The 20,446-nt window shown below is 49.0% G+C and overlaps 1 protein-coding gene across 2 annotated transcripts in view; it reads right to left on the minus strand.

Annotated features, from left to right (window-relative positions):
• FBH1 (F-box DNA helicase 1) overlaps window positions 1-20,446 on the minus strand; it is a 719,176-nt gene that overhangs the window by 379,442 nt on the left and 319,288 nt on the right. For both annotated transcript variants that reach the window (XM_085653566.1, XM_085653565.1), the window contains exon 10: window positions 3,485-3,707. In XM_085653566.1, the coding sequence (XP_085509692.1) occupies window positions 3,485-3,707 (223 nt within the window). The remainder of the gene's footprint in view (window positions 1-3,484; window positions 3,708-20,446) is intronic.

Consider the following 20,446-nt stretch of genomic DNA (forward strand, 5'->3'; position numbering starts at 1 on the left):
CTCAGGGGTTCCCCGGGGTCAGGTAGGTACAGTTGGTTCACCCTCGTCGGCACTAGGGCGGCCGGGTGCAGAGAGAGTTAGGCCCAATGTTATCCTATGAGGGATAGGGGGCATTGGTTGGTGGCTGCTGAGTAGCAGGCCACGCGGCTGTGGGAGCTGGGCTCCTGGTCACTTACTCAGGGCAAGTGGGGAAGTAGATAGGTGTAGAGGTTGCACTGCCAGGGCCACTCAGGCGGCTGGGTGCAGGGTGCTTGTGAGCCTTCGGGCGCTCAATTGATTTCAATGGGAAACTCCAGTTTAGAAAAAGACTGCAAGCTCGGGACGAGGATTCTTCACGTGCCACCACCACTTCGAGAGGTAAGTTGGGTAGTTGGAGGATAGGTAGGAACCCCGGGATTGGGCACAGGGGGCCGCGGGGCGCCGGGTGCAGGGGTGCCTTTTGGTGTGTGGAAATCTTACCCTCTGTTGATCGCGGTTGGGGGGGGCACCTTGTTCTGAGGCTGCAGGCTTCTTCATTAGTGTCGAGGGAGGTCCTTGGGTGCCAAACTCGGGGTCACAGTCGCATTGGGGTCGTCCTCGTGGTCTTTGTTCACTCCGGCACAGGCCAGGCTTGGCTGGTGCAGAGTGTGCTGGGTTCGCGGTTCCGGGATGTTGCCAGGGATTAGAAGTAGATTTTGAGTAGAGCCTCTACTCATGGGAGTCCCAGGATGCTTAGAGTCAAAAGGTAGTCAGGTCCTCCGGGGTTTGTGAGGTTGCTGGCCACAAGAGATGCCGGGTTGGAGCAGGAGCATGTTCGAGGTTCGGCAGGCCGGTAGGGCTGAGGCCAAAGCAGTTTGCGTCTTCTTCTTCTTAGCAGCTGCAGGGCAGGTCTTCTTTCTTCTAGCTCTTCTTCGGATTTTGGAATCTGGGGAAGGAAGGTTCAGGGTGCCCCTAAATACTAGATTTAGGGGCGTTACAGGTAAGTGAAGGGCAGGGACCAATGGGTCCCTGTCCTGGGGTGGGTACACCCTCTATCCTGCCTCTCTCCTGTGGGAGGGGGGCAGTAGCCCAGTCCTGATTGGGTAGGGCTTCCCATCTTCAAGATGGCGAGAGCCCGGGGATGTGCTTCACCTCGCCTCCCCCACCTGAGGGGTGGGGTTGGCAGGCTGGCACATCCCTGTCCTTATTTGGGGTTTCCGGGCCAGCTTCCCGCCGGAGTGGGGGGTTGCAGTGGCCTGGGGAAGCTCACAGAGGCGGCATGCCTTTGAAGCTTCCCCCTGCCCATCCTGGGGGAGGAGATTTAGCACCTCGCCCAGGATGTGCATTGTTGCAGGCCCAGGAGAGCAGGGGCTCTCCTACCCAGGGGTCCAGAAACATGTCTGCTGTGTGGCAGCCTAGGCAGCCTCAGAACAGACGTGGATTGTAGGTTAGGTTTCAGGGGGCCTCTCTAAGATGCCCTCTGTGGTGCTTGGTACATTAAATCCCACACTGGTGTCAGTGTGGATTTAATGTGCTTAGCAGTTTGATACCAAACTTCTCAGTCTACAGTGCTGCCATTATGGTGCTGTGGAGTTCGTGTTTGACAAGCTCCCAGCACCATGTACTCTTAAATGGAAGCACTGCACTTACAGGGCCCAGGAATGGAGCTGGGTACTGTAGGGGCACAGGGCTCCTGCTCCTGTGCTCACACCACTGGCATAGGGCACCCAGCTAGAGGGGTGGCTGATGTATGCCATGGCAGTGTAGGTGGTGGGCATGGCACACAGGGATGTGTGCCATGTCGACTCTTTGTTTTGTCTTGTACCCAGACACCCAGCCTGCAAGGGCAGTGTCTGTGTGTTAGGGTACAGGGCCTCTAAGGGTGGCACAATGAGTGCTGCAGCCCTTAGAGGCCTTCCCTGGTCACAAGGCCCTGGGCACCTAGGGTACCATTTACCAGGGGCTGACATGTGGCCAGGGTTTGCCAATTTGTGTTTTGTGTTTTTAGGGCACCTGATTGGCAGGAGCCCAGGGCACACTCAGGCAAAGTACATTCAGCAATTCAGCAAAAAGTGGGGGCATACCATGCAAGAAAGATGGCACTTTCTCACACCGATGAATTGCAATATGATGTTAATGATCTTGTAGTCCTATTTTAATGTTTGTGACAAGTGCACTGCCATTTACCTATGGTGACGGCAAACGTAATTGGCCCGTGAACAAGGAGTGGCTCCTCCAAAATGCGCGGGCGTTTTCGCTGCATTAAATAAATACTTCAAGCTTAAGGAATTGCGCTGCATGTTTTCTTTGAGGAAGAAACAATTGAGGAGTATATGAGAGGCTCGCTATCTTGCCGTGAGCCGGCCGCCAGTTGAGGCCGATATATATATATATATATATGTATTTACAATGCCCCCCTCGCAAGGGAGCCCATCATTGCGACAGAATAACCAAAACAAGTGACTTTACAAGCTGAACAGTGCTATTATCACGCAGATTATACATTCGCAACATATGCTCATGGTATTAAATCAGCAGCTGCATTCAACATGCTTTCAAAGGAGACATTGAGAACCAGTCAAGATGATGAGGAAAGAACAGCTGAAGTGATGGTTTCTAGAGTTTTTCAGATACTTTGTGCCTCTGCCTCTAAAACCTTTGTATTGAAAGGACAGAGTCTAGAATCTTGAATATTTTCTTTGCTTAACTGAGAGCCATGGCTGAGGTAAATCGCACATATTTTTTAGATTTTGCTGTCTCGCTCTCCAATGCCTGAAACTTCTGGATTTAATTCTAACGAAAGCCATGCATAAACAATCTGGTAATGGTCTAACAGTCAAGTGAAAGTATTGTGATTAAATGAGATGGGCTAACAGGTACATGCATACATATTATCCAAGTTGTAAATCAGAAAAAACAGCAACTTCATTTAAACATTGAACAACAAGTCATCAGGATGAATCATGGGAGAACCATGCTGGACATAGGGCCAGGAATTAGTTTGCATCTCCTCTTCATGAACTATTGAAAACCAACGACCTTCTGCATAAGGATGATTGGTCATCCTAACATTAGTAAAAGAAGTACTTTCAAGTAATGTTCAATTAAATTATGAGAGTTTCTACCCGGCAGCATCATAATGATGTTGAATACTCAGATTCATTCCCTCACTACACTTCCATGCTTTGCTTGTATAAAGGTGTGTTTACTTAAGCGAGATTCTTGCCCGTGGGAGTGTGCACAGTGACATCTGTCAGACACAGAAATAATGACATAACAATTTGAAAGCCTTCAATCTTTTCACCCAAGGGTGTTTTGTCTGTATCATCGTAAACTCTTATGTTCATGGTGGATGATGATTAATCACAGTTCACCCTGCTTGTCAGGTAAATGCTGGGTTCTTTATGGAACTTATTATGTTTGCGTAAGAGTACTAATACCAGCTCATCAACACTAAAAGAGTGTTTTAATCTCCAATCAGTTGTTATATTGAGAATATAGTCACGTCTTTAATGATAGCACTTACCAGTTTTTCCTCACGGTCTACCATGACCTTTTTCCCATGTGTATCTTTGCGCCAAACAGGCACATGCTCTGTAGTGATGGATGCATCAGCAGAGGCAAAGAAGGCTTCAATTGTCTGAGCAACCATTTTTGCCCGAATGAAACCACCCATGCCTTCTGGTAGAACAAGGTTGACCGTGAAGGGTGTCAACTTGGAAACGTTTAACTTCTTCTTTTGTTGGTAGCTGCAAACAGATATCGAACACAAAATGAAAACGGACTTTTCAAAAATAATTAATAGGCAAATATATCTTTCCATTTAAAGTTTAGAAAAATACATACCCCTCTTCAGAAAAGGAGAACAATATTACTGAATACTTCACTTTCAGAGGTAGTGAACATGTAATAGAAATATGGTAGCAATACAACAAAGACAGATTTCGTTTTCTACAGTTAAACTATTTGTCCAATACAAGTAGAAGTAGTCAACCTCCCACAATCTGGAGGTCTTAGCCAGCTTTCAGTCAATGGCTCAACTCCCAAGTCTGGGCACTACGGTTAGAGCATTATGTTGCTCTACAACGATCTGCTAGGCCCACCCCAAAATGGGCTTCAAATGATGAGTAGACATGTTACAGGTTTTGGGTAAAGACTTTCTCCTGGTGCAGATGTACTTCCTGCTACATTCAATAAAGTTGAAAAGAAGTTTCTTCTTAACATGTCAGAGGCTAGAATGGGGAATGGAATTCCAATAGTTCTCACATTGTATTTATCTTCAGCACCCTAACTGTTGTGGTGAATGTTCCCCATTGATCTATCATGTACCCACCCCTTCTGTTCAATCTGTAAAGGGCGTTATTTGAAGTACTCTTCAGCTCATTTTCAAGGGTATTGGGGTAAACCTGTACATTGAAGACACTGAATTGTATCATCAAATATCTTTGAGATCTGCAGGTTGGGAGTCGGTCGTGGTGCCTTTAGGCACTGGATGGAGGAACTGTAACGCCCTGAACGTCTCAGGATCGTTTAACAGACACGATAATGAGGACGCAACCACTTGTGAAGGGTTAGTTATTTTAATGAAGGCAAAAACAATACAAAGAATAAACAAAGTTATAGTCACTGGAATCCTCCAGGCTAAGGACGTTACCAGCCCACCGCACGGATGGTCCTAACCGTCCTCTGCATATACGCCGATCCCGGCGTATGCCAACAGAGGGCAGAAATGAAATGGCCGACAATGCCAATCGGTAGGCTGTGAGGGGCACGAAGAGTGTTGGGGAGAATCGAGGAGTCAGGGAAACACCCAGCCGGGGTCTCTACCTGAAGGGAGCAGCCGCTCAACCTCTTCCTCAGACTGCACCGGGACGCGGAGTCACCTCCTGGTGATGCGTCACCGATACCCCAATCAAAAGCAAGAAGACTGAACCGAGCGCAGCCGCTCGATCGATCCTGTGGACTTCCGAGTCTGTAACGCGGCAAACACCTCCTGGTGTGCGTTACAGCTGGCAGTCCCTGTATCTCTGGTCGGGCTGGGAGTTACAACTCCAACCAGCAAAAGCGCCACTGCGCTTTGACTCAGCAGAGTCAAAAAGCGAAGCTCAATGGTTGACCGGTAGAGCTTCCGGGTCCTTCACAGGTGACGATGGGGCAAGACACGGCCCAGGGAGTAACGACTCGACCTACCTCCGTTCTTGCCTTACTGGAGCACCACTCTGGAACACTGCTCTTCACGAAGCAGGTACGTCGGTGTAAACACAATATCCGACAGCGTTGTACCTCCCGGTTCCTCCCTTTATAGGGCGTGTTTTCCTTGAGTTATGTAACAGCTCTCCTGTTTACATAATGGCGTGTTTTCCTTGAGTTATGTAACAGCTCTCCTGTTTACATAAGGGCGTGTTTTCCTTGAGTTATGTAACAGCTCTCCTGTTTACATAAGGGCGTGTTTTCCTTGAGTTATGTAACAGCTCTCCTGTTTACATAACCTCTCAACCGCTAAGCATCCTGGGAGATGTAGTCCGTTTTCGCTGGTTACCGTTTTCTTCCCCTCGTATGACAGGAATTCTTGACAGGAACATTGCTTCAAGTTTAACCTAAGCAAGATGCATTATTTTATCTTTTACACCTCAGGTTTGCAGCCTTGGCTGACGATTGTTACAGTGGGTGGCATTACTGTATGGTTTGTGCGACAACCTAAATCACCTGGCTTTGTTCTGGATTGCGTGCTTAATATGTAATCCCGCAATAAATAAATCTGCTACTATGCAGAACCACAACTGCATCTCAACAGAAGAGGATAAAATAATTTATCAAAGTCACTCATTTCACACCATGGTTCAAGCCATTTTTCTTTCCAGGACTTGCAAACAGGAAATTAGATGGAGGAAGGTGACTACAAAATACAAAAACAGATCCCAGTCACCAATACTGCATTTATCAAATCAGCACTTGAGAAACAAACAAATCTGACAGATCTACATAATGTGACAGCTAGAAACACTGTTGTAAAGTCTAATACACAGATAACAAATCCCCTCTCAGATTTCCCATCTTAAAGAGAGGTGAGAAACTAAACATTTTTTCCATTTTTGACTATCTATACGGATATAGGCTAGGAAAGAAAAACAAACCAACAGATTTAGCAATATGGAGATTTGTGAAAAATTTAAAGTTGCCCACTGTAAGTACAACTTACTCATCTAAGCAGCCTATTATGCTTACTTCAGACTCATGCAAAGGTAATTATCGCAGGTAAGAGAAACCCGCATGCACTTTTTCTCTGCATAGTTTAAAAAATGGAAATCTAGATGCACATGTAGTCTTAGACGTTTGCAGGATCTATCCATCAGCCTCCCCAATTCAGCCCATGTTTTCGCTCTCTAAAATGAAAGATAAAGCTGGGAGAGCAAAATTGTTGGTTGTTTGGAGGAAGGGAAAGTAAAGAAAATGAGTACACGAAGCATACAGTGAGAAAAGTGTGATTCTGCATAGATATGGTCTCCCTTTTACCAGATATACTGCCTGAATATATGGAAAAAAGAAAAGCTCCTCTAATTAAGGACGACATGATTAGGACTCTACCTGCTACTATTTAGTGTCCTCTTTGCAAAGCAGTGAAGATCTATTGAACAGTTGCTCAAAGCAAGGTAACACACCATTCACATGCATCGATTACTATTATATTTAGCCTATTTGCTTTTTATCAGCTCCATGAACACCGTCTTTTAATCACATTGATGGAAATGTCCCAAAATGGTCTATGTGAAGTCTATAGATTGTAAGCAAGGAAGGGAAATGCAGGACTTTAGTTTAATTACTGCACATAATGGGGTATGACAAGCAAGTAATTACAATTACGCCATGCAGAGAGCAGCAAAAAATATATCCCGACAGACATTTTAGGGCTTGGTAAGGTTCCAGTCAGTGTAATATTAACTGTGATAGTAAACAGTATTTGTTAAGCAAAGGACCAGAATTTGCTGTTGAAAGTACTTCATATGTTCATAAAGCCCGAATAACAAAGCACCCACCTATCTAACTTTATCACCGTCCACAAGACTGCGAGATTACATCATTCATTTCCAATCAACTTGTTGGATACATCCAACTGACTCTCCCTCACCTGTCTTTCTCGCGCCTTTTGGGGGTCAAAGATTTTTATTTCAAAATGCCTCTTTCAGGAACGCTTGATTTGGGGGGCGTGGTCAGGCGCCGATGGAGTAGGGAGTCTCGATTTGCGCTCCTGCTGCAGTGTTGCCAGATTGTGCTATTTCCCGCACAATTGGGCGACATTTTTCCCATTTGTGCGGGGAAAACCCCATACCTGGCGGGGGGCTACTTTTTGGGCGGGTATAAGCCCATTGTGTGCAAAAATACTGCTGGGGCAGCGCCGACCACGAGGAGTCTGTTGGCATGCGCTTGCTGGTGAATGAGCGTGCAGCAAGCTGGATTGGTGAGGTATGATTGGAGGAGGGAGGAGAGGTATGATTGGAGGAGGGAGCAGTCATTGGTGAGGGATGATTGGAGGAGAAGTATGATTGGAGGAGGGAGGAGGTCAGGACTGAGACGACCAGCCCAGCCTGTGCGGATGACGTGACTAACTCTTGGCCCTCCAATGATGTCCGTGTATGCTGCCTGCAGCCCTGCCCCTTGCCTTAGCGTATGTATGGCACACAGCACGCCCACCCCAACCCCCACTGCCCCCACATGTGTATTTTGTAAGTGCAATCGCACCTGGTCTTGCACATGAGCAGCGCTACGCGCCCTAGCCTAGTAGTAGACTCAGCTACAGGTATGTGGGTCCCAGGCCGTCAATCTCGTAGCGTGCGAAAGCGCTACCAATGACGGCACTGGGCATCATTCTTGTCCATCACCCGCGCTGTACTTTTTAATGCCCACGAGCTTGGAGTTGCCACACGTTTTTTCAGATTTGGTTGCGCGCGGGGTCAGTTGCATTGCGGACGGTGGTGGTGGACCGGACTCACTGGAGGACGCGCGGGACTGTGTCGTCGCAGCCTGCTTTGGTTGATTGCCGTGAGCCTGCGACACACACAGTCCTCCTCCTGGCTGCCGTGTCCTGCTTTACTCTGTCCTGCTGAGGGCCCCGAGTCCAGCCAGGGTGAATCTCACTCACTGTGTGTGGACTCGGAGACTAGTGACTAGTCACGCTCACCGACCTGACCCTCACCCCACCCATACCACATGCAGAGTCGCGGGCTCAGAGAAAGCGTGCACGGGCCTGGCCACCGACACCTGGCCTGGCCTGTGTGCTGCTGTGGCCCTGCGGGCACGTCCCGGGCCTGGCTCCATCCTTCCCTGGCCTGTATCACGTGCTGCTGTGGCCCCGCGGTCGCGTCCCGGCTCCATCCTTCCCTGCTACCCTTGAGAAGTGGGTGGCACTGGCAGTTGACATGGAAGTCTGACCGAGAGACCGGAGCCCTGCAGTGAAGAAGTGAGTCCACAACAAGTGCAGAGGACGTAGACGAGGTAGGAATGATCATCAAATTATATAAAGCGCAGCACAGCACGTCGCCGCCATTAGCATGGCACAAGGTGACAGCTTGCTCAGGGTGGAGGCAATGGCACAGATAAGGATAGCACACATTCCCAAACCTGCCTCACACAACAAATCGCACAAGATTAGAGTCCCTGCTTTTTTCCTCCATTCGTAGGCATCTTCAGCCTGCCACAGTCCATATATAAGCGATTTCCACTGCCTCGCTCCCTCCCCAGCACATTAGATCATTCTCTCTCCCCTCCCTCTGTAGCAGCACCCCCCCCCCCCCTTGCTGGCAGCAATGCACCCTCACATCCTGCAGAGGCTATATTAGGTACCAATGCAATATAAGGGGGAGGGGGCACAGGAGATGGGGACTCTGCCTGGCAATCAGGAAGGGGTGACCAAGCACAAACTCACTGCTGTGTTCGTACCGATTGGGACAGCTAAAAGTTGTGTGTTCCCCACACCTTCAGGCCTAGTGCACCACAAGCCAGAGAAGTCGTGTCGGAACGAATTGTTGTGTATAAATGAGTGAGTCCCTTAGTGTGCGTGATGGGGCAAGGTCAGGTGACCCTGCGAGGCCACTTGTTCAGAACAAGTTTAAAGCAAAATTTGTTAAATCTCATAACGCACATGGTCATACATCTGTTATGCTTAATTGGTTGCAAACATTTTATGGTGTTAAGGCATCTGCAGAGGTGCCCAGTAAATATCAGGGAATAATAATTGGTGAGAACTCTGGAGGTTAAAGAATTTGTTGGAGGGATCTCGGTTTTGTGTAGTCCCAGATCTGAATCAGAGTAGTTTTGAAGGTTAATGTGTCTCCTGCTAAGCAAGTCATGTAATATGCAGATGACAGATGTATTTTTTAATGTAGCTAGGTTAGTGGGCTACTGCTTTGAACACAGATCCTTTTGTTACTTTTAGTTCATAATTTGTAAGCCTTTTAATATTGCACAGTGAGCTATGTAGGATATGTGACTGCTACATCTTTTAACCCTCACTGTGTCATGCAACACATCTTGTACGATGATTTACACACGTGCATGATTTTTTGTCAATGTGTATGGTATGTAAAGCACTCGGACACCCCGAATTACGTTGAGTAGCGCTATAAAAGAAATAAAATTGAGTTATTTAAATTTTGTGTAAATATTATATTTGAATTTTGTGTAAATACTTGGACAGACCAACACATCTGACATTCTTACATTTCTCCCACTATCTGTATATTGAATAGAATGTATTTTTGTCCTTAAAATTGTTTCTGGTGACTATTTCTGCATAATTTGAGACTTGTTACTTTGGGCTGGTTTTTGGGCTGAAACTGGTTGCGTTGGGCTTAATTTGGGCTTATTCTTGAGTGGTTTTGGGCTTGGGATGGGTCTCAAAATCTGGCAAAACTGTCCTGCTGGCGATCCCCCATCCGGTGCCATCCTGATTAACAGGGGGCCCCAAGACGAACAAAACAGCCTCCCCAACACCCGAGACGCATGGAAAACAAGCATCCTGTTAATTAAGAATAATAAAATACAGACGTGAGCCGCAAAACTGCTGACAGTAAGACCGCAAGGGAAAGCAAAATGGTGACCACGACGCAGAGCTAAATCCGGCAGCAGAACCCAGGGGCAGTGGCGACCCACAGAACACAGGCGGTAAGCTCTACCGGCATAGAGAGGATGGCGAGCTGAATTAGGGCCACATGGTGACAGCAAGCAGCGAGGGAAGCCCGATCGGCAGAGCTGCGGGGATGACCAAGATGACGCTGGAGGTGGAGCAGTGAGCCAGACGCACGTTAACTGAGTCCCTGAAGCGCGGCCAGAGGAGAGCTGGCGGCGAAGCCCACCAGGGAAACTTAAGCCATCAAAATAGCATGGGCAGTGGGGGGCAGATAGGGCTCCAAAAGTGCCAAGGGACAGCGGCAGCAGGCGCATGTAAGCGGGGATGCCAGAGATCGCTCTGGGCGGAGACCTAGGTTGAGGTGCTCTTTTCCTCCCCCTCCCTGGTGCATGCAGGGGCAAAGAGACAAAGCCGCCCTTGGGATATAGGAGCGATGGACGAGATAGTGGAGGCCCTTGAGGAAGCACAAGCGGGACTGAACAAACAGGAGAGGGGGTTGGTCGCTGGAGAAGACACTTTGCGAGGGCACAGCATGCCTGCAGATTATCGGTACCAAAGGGGATTATCGGTGGCCTGATCCCAGAAGCAGGAGACTGGCAGGAAGGTAAGCGAGAGGCCATGGGGCTGGGATCGGCTGGGAGCTGGTCCCGGGCGGAGCACGGACCAGCAGGCCAATAACACAGGGTGCACCTAACTAAAACTGCCTGTATTTTCCTTACTTGGAGCGCGAGGGGAGCCCAACAGGCGGAAAGTAGCCTCTAGGTCCACTGAGCGGCCAAGAGACTCCCCCTCGGACAACAAGAACGGGGGCAGCCAGGACACGAGCGACACCAGAGACTGGACCTCAGAGCGAAAGACGCAGATTTGCGGAAAGCAAGAGCCCTGCCAGGCAGACTCAGCCACAAGGCAGTAGGAGCCATGGGAAAGATCTCTAAAAGACAGGAGCAGCAAGAACAACCTGGGGACGAACCGGGTGGCACAAATATGAAGACAATGAGCCAAAACGAAAAGTTTCTTACCTGTCGGTGTAGTTTTGCAGCTTGAAGATCTTTCTGGATTCACTATGCTGTGCATTATTCCGCGATCTTGTGGTTGGGTCCGGATTCGTAGTCTTTTCTTTGTTTTTTTTTTTTTTTTTGTTTTTGTAGCCCAGGTGGGCGTCGACGTCCACCATTTGGTGCACCTCCCGTGACGTCGTCGTGCTTCCTGCGGAAGTCCCACCTTTGGGGCGCCATCTTCGGGTTCTTTTTTCCCTGTTTTTTCTTTTTTTTTTTTTTTTTTAACCCTAGGCGATTGATTAATCCTTTTGTCCATATTTCTGTACGTTTCCACTTCTTTGATCCTATCCATTTCACCCCCTCTTCCTCCAGCCTCATCTTCCTGGCGGAGGTGGGTGGGTTCGCTAGTGAATCCAGAAAGATCTTCAAGCTGCAAAACTACACCGACAGGTAAGAAACTTTTCGTTTTGCAGCGTGAATCTCTCTGGATTCACTATGCTGTGCATAGACTTTGTAGCGGTTTTCCTATTTTTGTGGTGGCTGGGTGGAAGATGATCGCTGGTCGTTGAAAATGTGTTGTAGCACCTTCTGTCCGACCTGTGCTTCCTTATTCATTTGAATGTCCACGCAGTAGTGCTTTGTGAACGTGTGCACAGATGCCCAAGTTGCTGCGAGACAAATGTCTTGGATGGGCGTGTTTGCCAGGAAGGCAACTGTGGCCCCCTTCTTCCTTGTGGAGTGAGCTTGGGGCCCCTCCGTTAGCTCCTGTCCAGCCTGTTTGTGACAGAATTGAATAGTGAGGGCAATCCACCTAGCGATGGTGCCCTTGGTCACTGGTCTACCCATGAAGCTAGTAGCAAAGGACACAAACATCTGCTTCGACTTCCTGAGTTCCTTGGTTCTTTCAATGTAGTGCATCACCGCTCTTCTGGCATCGAGGGTGTGCAGGGCCTTTTCTGCGTTTGTAGTCGGGTTTTGGAAGAAACTCGGTATCTGGATAGTCTGGTTCATGTGGAACGCCGACACTACCTTGGGCATGAAGTGTGGGTCCGTCCTCAGGACTACCCTGTCTTTGTGAATTTGAATGTAGGGCTCCTGTAGCGTTAGTGCTTGAAGCTCGCTCACCCTGCGTAGTGAGGTTATGGCCACTAGAAAGGCAGTTTTCATCGTCAACATTTGTAGAGTGGCCTTGTGAATGGGTTCAAACGGCGCCTTCATGAGCTCCGTCAGAACCACGTTTAAATTCCATGCCGGCGGCGGCAACCTTTTCGGGGGTGCCATTCTTTTGGCTCCCTCCATGAATCTCTTCACCACCTGCGAGGTGAAGAAACTTCCACCCTTCTCACCTCTGGTGTAGGCAACGATCGCTGCTAGGTGTACCCTTAGGGAGCTCGAGCAGAGGTTACTCTTTAGAAGGTGTGTGAGGTACCTCAGCACAATTGAGTCTCTTGTCATTCTGTTTTGCAGGCCCTTTTTCCTGCACCACACCGTGAATCTCTTCCACTTTGCGCTGTAGCACTTTCTTGTAGTAGGTTTCCTTGCCTCCCGTAGCACTCGCATAGTGCTCTGAGGCAACCTTAGGTGTGCGAACTCTAGGTCTTCAGGAGCCATGCTGCTAGGTTGAGGGTCTCTGGCTCTGGGTGCAGGACCTCCCCGTTTTGCATTGAGAGCAGGTCTTTTCTCCTCTCGAACCTGTACGGATTGCCTTGCGCCATTTCTTGAATCTGTGAGAACCATGTCTGCCTCGCCCACTGTGGAGCCACCAGGATCAGAGTCATGTTGCTGGTTCTGCACTTGTCGAGCACTCTGTGCAACAGGGGTATCGGTGGAAAGGCGTAGGCAAATGTCCTCCACCAGCTTATCCATAGGGCATTTCCCCTGGATTGCTGATCTGGTTGCCTGGACGCGAAGCTTTGGCATTTCGCATTGTGGCGTGTGGCAAATAGGTCTATTGTGGGAGTCCCCCATCTCCTGAAGATTTTCTCCGTTTCCTGGCCATTGAGCTCCCACTCGTGCGATGCTGAGGTCTGCCTGCTCAGCCAGTCTGCCTCCACATTGTCCTTCCCTGGTAGGTGAATTGCCAGTAGATCTATCTTGAGAGGTATGGCCCATCTCCAAATCTCCTGAGCTAGGGATGAGAGGGGAAACGACTGTGTCCCCCCTTGTTTGTTGATGTAGAACATCGCCGTGGTGTTGTCTGTCTGTACCAACACCCTCTGGCCGAACAGGTGTCTCTGGAATGCCTTCAGGGCTAGCAGTATCGTTTTCAACTCGAGGTAGTTGATGTGGCGGACCGCGTCTGCTGGAGCCCATAGACCCCTCACTCTGAGGTTGTCCATGTGCGCTCCCCATCCCTTCTGCGATGCATCCGTGGTAATGGTCACTGTTGGGCTTGGTGGTGTCAGGCTTCTCCCCGTTGTTATGTTGTCTCTGTTCCACCAAGTTATCTCCTCCTGCACTGCGTGCGTAACAACCACTAGATCCTCCCAACTTCCGTTTGCTTGTGACCATTGCTGTTGCAGCCATTCCTGGAATGGTCTCATGTGCAGGCGTACATTTGGCACCAGCTGGATACAGGACGCCATCATCCCCATCATCTTGCTCACCGCCCTCACTGTCAGAGCTCGCCCCTTCTGGTAGAGCTGCGTCTCCTTCAGTAGAGCATCTGTCCTCCTGTCGCTGGGCACTACTGTACTGTTGAGGGAGTTGATCTTTGCCCCCAGGAAAATCTTTACCTGTTCCGGTTCCAGCGATGATTTTCCCCAGTGGATGGAAAATCCCAGATTTGTGAGGGTGTCTGTTACGCGTTTTGCGTGCCTCTCGCACTTCTCGCGTGAGTTTGCCTTGACCAGCCAGTCGTCCAAGTAGGGGTATACGTGTATTCCCTGCTTTCGTAGGTGTGCCGCTACCGCCGACAGGCATTTTGTAAAGACCCTTGGCGCTGATTTTAATCCGAAGGCCAGGGTTGTGAACTGGTAGTGTTCCTGTTCGATGTTGAATCTTAGAAGGCCCTTGTGCCTTCTGTTTATTGGGATCTGAAGGTAGGCATCCTTGAGGTCCACGGTGACCATGAAGTCCCCTTCTCTTATCTGTGGCAGTACCTCCTGCAGTGAAGTCATTTTGAACCTTTGCGTTCTGATGAACTTGTTTAGGTAACGGAGGTCCAGTATGGGTCTGAGGTCTCCGTCTACCTTCGGAATCACGAAGTAGTTTGAGTAGACCCCTTTGTTGCGTTCCCTGAACGGCACTGTCTCTATGGCTCCCTTTTGCAGGAGTTTCCGTGTTTCTTCTCTGAGTATTGCCAGTTCTTGGGCCGATCTCTGTCTCCCCTTCGGCTTCCTGTTTGGAGGTCTTTTCTCCAAGTCTACGCAGTATCCGTACTGCACGATGTTCCGTATCCACTTGTCTGTGGTTATACGCCGCCACTCCTGAAGGTAGAACCTCAGCCTTCCGCCTACTGGTGACGTATGCTCGTAGGCTCTTGACTCTTCTCTTCCCCCTGATGACACTTTTTTGCGCCTCACCCTTGGGGGCCTGACGAGGGTAGGCGTCTTCTTGCGTGCTGAGTCACTTCGAGGAGGGCTGATCGCCCCCTCTCCTCCTTTGGCCACGTCCGTTCCCTCTCCCGCGAAAGGACTGGCCCCGAGGTTGATATTGCCAGCTTTGCTTCTGCTGACTTTGTCCGTGACCTTCGCCCTGCTGACCTTGTTGGAACGCCTGGTGCGACGTCCCCTGTTGGCTTCCACCCCTACCGTAGGGTCTCCTCGAGGGATTTCCTCGTCTCATTCCCCTCAGCTGTAGGGCCCCCATGGACCTCGCTGTCTCGTTTTCCTTCTTGAGCTGGGTGAGCTTTTCGTCCACCGTTGCTCCGAACAGTGTCTCTCCGTTGAAGGGGGTGCCAAGGATGTTGTTCTGCACTTCCGGTTTGAATCCCGAGATTCTTAGCCATGCATGCCTCCTCTCTGTGACCCCTATGGCCATGAGTCTTGCTGAAGTCTCTGCCCCATCCAACGCCGTCTTTATACAGGAGTTGGCGATGTTCTTGCCTTCATCTACCAGGTGAGAGGCTCTCTGGCGGTATTCTTCGGGGAGGTGCTTTACTAGCTCCCCCATCTCATCCCAGTGTTGGTATTGGTGTCTATTGAGGAGTGCATTCGAATTCGCCATGCGCCAGTGCATTGCGGCGTTCCTCTCGACCTTTCTGCCTGTGAGGTCGATCCTCCTGCTCTCTTTATCCGGAGGTGGGCCCGAAGTTGCTGGAACGTTGGCCCTTCTCCTGGCCGTGGAGGCTATGATGGAGTCTGCGGTGACGCTACCCTTGATGTAAGGTGGGTCCAGGGAGGAGTGCTTATATTTCTTCTCTGTCCTGGGCGTGATCGACCGACAGGTGGCAGGCTCCTTGAAGGCTTCTCTCCCCTGGTTCATCACGCTTTGTAGCATGGGGAGGAACTGACTCCTAGTCTGGATGGGGAGCAGTGTTTCGACGAGAAAATCGGCTTTCGGCCTCTCCTCGTCGAGTTTGACGCCGAAGGCCATTGCTGCGCTCTTCACCACCATATTGTACACCCCGATGTCGTCGGGTGGCGAAGGCCTCGAGGGGTACGTGTCCACGGGCTCCTCCGGGTTTTCGGTGTCGAGATCGTGCCATTCGACGTCGTTGCTGGTAGATGCCGCCGATTCGAAGAACGACTGTTGGTCTTCTTCCTCGGCTTCTTCCTCATAATAGGGCTCCTCTTCTTCTTCGAGGTCCCTTGTCAGCCCTTCGGCGTCGAACTCGTCTTCGACCTCGACGACGTCCGCCGATGAAACCGTTGGAATCTTGAATTCCTTCATCCTGGCGTCGAACTCCTTCTTCCTTTGAAGGATGTACTCCATTTCGGCCTCGAGCCGCCTCTTCTTTTTCTCCATTTCGGAGATGCTTTCGGCGTCGACCGCGGGTCTTTTCGATGAAACTTGCGTCGACGTCGAACGTTCTTTCTGCGTCGATCGGCCCGTTTCATGGGATGATTTCGACGACCCTTGCCTTTCGGCGTCTTTCTGCGCCAGGGAGTCCTTTTGTAAGGATCCGCTGGGCCTTTTGTCCGAAGTTCCCCCTTTGGATGTCGAAGTTTTCGGCGCCAGGGCTCCCTTCGTGGACCTTGACTCAGTTTTTCTCGAGTCACCCTCGTGTTTTCGAGGTGTTTTTTGATTTGTGCTCGACGATTCTCTTACCTCGTCTTCTTTTTTCTTGTCGGTCTCTACGACCGTGAAGTTTTCGGCTGTCTCGGCGACGTTGTCCTCGTCGTCCGTGTCGAGGCCCAGCTCGTAGAGTGTCGGGGGTTTTCCTTTGCCCTCCATGTTGGCGTTGGCTCTTCTCTGCCTCTCTCTCACCCTGAGTGTCTTCGGCGCGAAGGCTGAGCAGGCGTTGCAGTCGATACTCTGGTGATCCACCGGTAGGCAGAGGTTGCAGACCGGATGCTGGTCTTTCTGCGCGAACTTGTGGTGGCAGTTTGGGCAGAACTTGAATGGCGTCTTGTCCATTTCGCTCAGGGTCTCTGAGCGTGCATTCTCCAAGGCTGTCGAAGAAAAAAGCTCGCTGGTCCTCTTTCTTCGCGCTCCTGACGAAATCTGTTCTATTCCTGATGTCTTCTCTTGATTCTATCGATGAAACTCGCTTTTCTTCCTTCTTCCTCCGAGTGAATTTCTGGAGCTTCCCGATGACGATCCAGACCCAACGGCGGAAAAAAGAATCTGAAGATGGCGCCCCAAAGGTGGGACTTCCGCAGGAAGCACGACGACGTCACGGGAGGTGCACCAAATGGTGGACGTCGACGCCCACCTGGGCTACAAAAAAAAAAAACAAAGAAAAGACTACGAATCCGGAACCAACCACAAGATCGAGGAATAATGCACAGCATAGTGAATCCAGAAAGATTCACGCTGCAAAATGTTGGGAAAGACGCCACTGAAGACCCCTCCCTCTCGGACATTCTCAGAGCCATAGAGACGTCAAGGACGGCGGTGGAAACCAAAATTGACTCCCTCAGAGAAGATCTGGGATTGCGGAGAGCGGACCATAGGAAACTGGCGGAGCGAGTCACAGCAACCGAGGGCGAAGTCCGCGACCTGAAACCCCAAGTGACCGAGCTTCTCCATTGCAATCTATTAAGTGCCCGACGGCTCAAAAGCACCCTGCACCCAGCCGCCCGAGTGCCCCTGGCAGTGCAACCTCTACTCCCATCTACTTCCCCATTTGCGCTGAGCAAGTGACCAGGAGCCCAGCTCCCAAAGCCACGTGTCCTGCTAGTCAGCAGCCACCAACCAAGGGCCCCCTGCCCTCCATGGGATAACATTGGGCCTAACTAACTCTGCACCCAGCTGCCCCTGTGCCGCTGAGGGTGTAACAACTGTACTTACCTGACCCTGGGAGACCCCTGAGTCTATGCCCAGAACCTCAACTCTGCCAGTCGAGTACTTACCCTAAAACCTATAACTCACTTTTCTTCCATAGGGTAACATTGGCTGGTTTCACTTGAAAATTCTTTTAAGTGTGGAGTTTCTAAACTTTAAAATATTCACCTAAAATCAACCGAGTAACGAAAACGGAAATACTCACCTGTTATTAGGAGAGATCCCAGTGCTGGATCTTAGTGCCCAGCACTGACCCTGACAAGTAATTACAACCTTACTTACCTCTAACTCAATTTTCTTCCAAAGGAAACTATTGACTGTTTTTCTGTAAAATTTCTTCTAAGTGTCGATTTTTGCAAACTACAAATAGTCTTTAAAAATTGTACCAACTGTGAAAACGTAATCACTTACCTGTTTTAGATAGATGTCCCAGTACTGAGCCTAGGAGCCCAGCACTGAATTACAAAAGTAACAAGAACATACTTTACCTATAGCTTGAACTTTCTTCCATAGGAAATCATTGACTGTGTTTCTGTGAAATTTCTTCTAAGTGTCGATTTTGCAAACTTATAAATATTCGTTAAAAATCGCCTGTATAACCTAAACGCATTTTCTCAACTGCTTACAGGTGGTACCCTAGTGCTGGATCCAGGATCCAACACTGAACTAGAAAAAGTAATCCTAAAAGTAATCAATTGCATTTAACTTGAAATTCCCATTGAGCTCAATGTATTATTGTGTTTGTAATTGTGTTGCCTATTGCAACAAACGAATAGTTTATTACCTGTCGGTGTAGTTTTGCAGCTTGAAGACTTTATGGATTCACTATGCTGCGCATTATTCCGCGGTCTGGTGGTTGGGTCCGGAATCGTAGTGATTTTTCTCCTTTTTTTTTTCGTGGCCCAGGTGGGTGTCGACGTCCCAACATTTGGTGTCCTCCCGTGACATTGGCGTGCTTCCTCCGGAAGCTCCCACACATTTGGGCGCCATCTTCGTGTTCTTTTTTTCTCGTCTTGTGCTATTTGGTTCATCCTTTTCTGTATCAAAGTCTCTTTTTTTTTAATCATTTTTTTTTTTTCTTGATCCCCTTCCTCCTGTCTCATCTTTCTGGCGGAGGTGGGTGGGTTCGCTAGTGAATCCAGAAAGTCTTCAAGCTGCAAGAGTACACCGACAGGTAAGAAACTATTTGTTTTGCAGCGTGAATCTTTCTGGATTCACTATGCTGTGCATAGACTTTGTAGCGGTTTGCTAAGTTTGTGGCGGCTGGGAGGAAGATGCGCGTTGGTTGTTGAATATACGTTGAAGCACTTTTTGTCCTACTTGTTCTTCCTTTTACATCTGTATATCCACGCAGTAGTGTTTAGTGAACGTGTGCATAGAGGCCCATGTTGCCGCCAGGCAAATGTCTTGGATGGGTGTGTTTGCCAGGAAGGCTATTGTTGCTCCCTTTTTCCTGGTAGAGTGGGCTTGTGCCGCTCCTTACAGTTCTTGTCCTGCCTGCTTGTGGCAGAATTGTATTGTCTCTGTGATCCATCGTGCGATGGTGCCTTTTGTTAACGGTCTTCCCAAGAAACTTTTTGCGAAAAACACAAAGAACTGCTTTGTTTTCCTACAATCTTTAGTTCTCTCAATGTAATGCATAACTGCCCTTCTAGCGTCCAGAGTGTGCAGTGCCCTTTCTGCGCTTGTGGATGGTTTCTGAAAGAAACTTGGTATCTGTATTGTCTGGCTTAAGTGGAACGTTGACACCACCTTTGGCATAAAGTGTGGGTCTGTTCTCATTACCACCCTGTCATTGTAAATTTGAAAGTAGGGTTCTTGTAGTGTTAGCGCTTACAGTTCGCTTACCCTGCGTAGCGACGTGATTGCTCCAAGAAAAGCTGTCTTTATGGTGAGCATATGTAGAGAGGCCTTGTAAATGGGTTCGAAGGGCGCCTTCATAAGTTGCGTGAGAACTACATTGAGGTTCCAAGCCGGTGGTGGTACCCTTTTTGGGGGGGCGATTCGTTTGGCCCCTTCCAGGAATCTTTTTACCACCTGGGAGGTAAAGAAACTTTTCCCCGTTTCTCCTCTTGTGTAGGCTACTATTGCTGCTAGGTGAACCCTTAGCGAGGTGTAGCTTAGGTTGCTCTTCATCAAGGGGCATATGTATCAACAACACCATTTGCGATTCTCATTGCAAAACGGGATGTATTTAAAAAATTGCAAACTTTTTGCGATTTCTTAAAATTCCTTAATTGCGATTAGCAAATTGCGAAATCGCAAATAAGGAATACCTGCCCATTCATTTCTATGGGCCAGGAGACCCATAGGAATGAATGGGAAGTAATTCTCAAATAGCGAATCGCAATTTGCTAATCGCAATTTGGGAATAATTTCAAAGGTGCAAGGGTGTCATGATGACACCCTGATGCACCCCTGAAATGAGCATGTGTGTGCATATGGCGCACATACATGCCCTAAGGGCATGTATGAGCGCCACGTGGCACTTTGTAAAATTAATAAAAGTGCATTTTGAAAGGAAATCGCAAATTACCATCAACTGGAAGTTGGTGGTAATTTGCGATTTCTTAAGGATAATTCGCACAACTTGGGTGCTTTTTACATCTCATTTAAGAAATCGCAATTTGCGATTTCTTAAATGCTTCCGCAAAATTAAGAAATCGCTAAATTAGCAATTCCTTAATTTTGCGATGGGATTTGTCTCATACATCCCGATTACCGATTTTTTAATCGCAAACGCTGTTATTTTGCGAATCGCAGCGTTTGCGACTAAAAAATCGTTTGATACATATGCCCCTATGTGTGTTAAATATCTTAGCACTGATGATTCCCTGGTGATTCTCTTCTGTAGCTTTTCCTTGAAGAACCATTGGGTGAACCTTTTCCATTTTGCTACATAACACTTCCGTGTGGTTGGTCTTCTTGCTTCCCGCAGCCCCGCCAGCATGCTCTCTCAGAGTTTTAGGTATGCAAA

Source organism: Triturus cristatus, chromosome 4_1 (genome assembly GCF_964204655.1).
Source record: "Triturus cristatus chromosome 4_1, aTriCri1.1, whole genome shotgun sequence".
Lineage (NCBI taxonomy): Eukaryota > Metazoa > Chordata > Amphibia > Caudata > Salamandridae > Triturus > Triturus cristatus.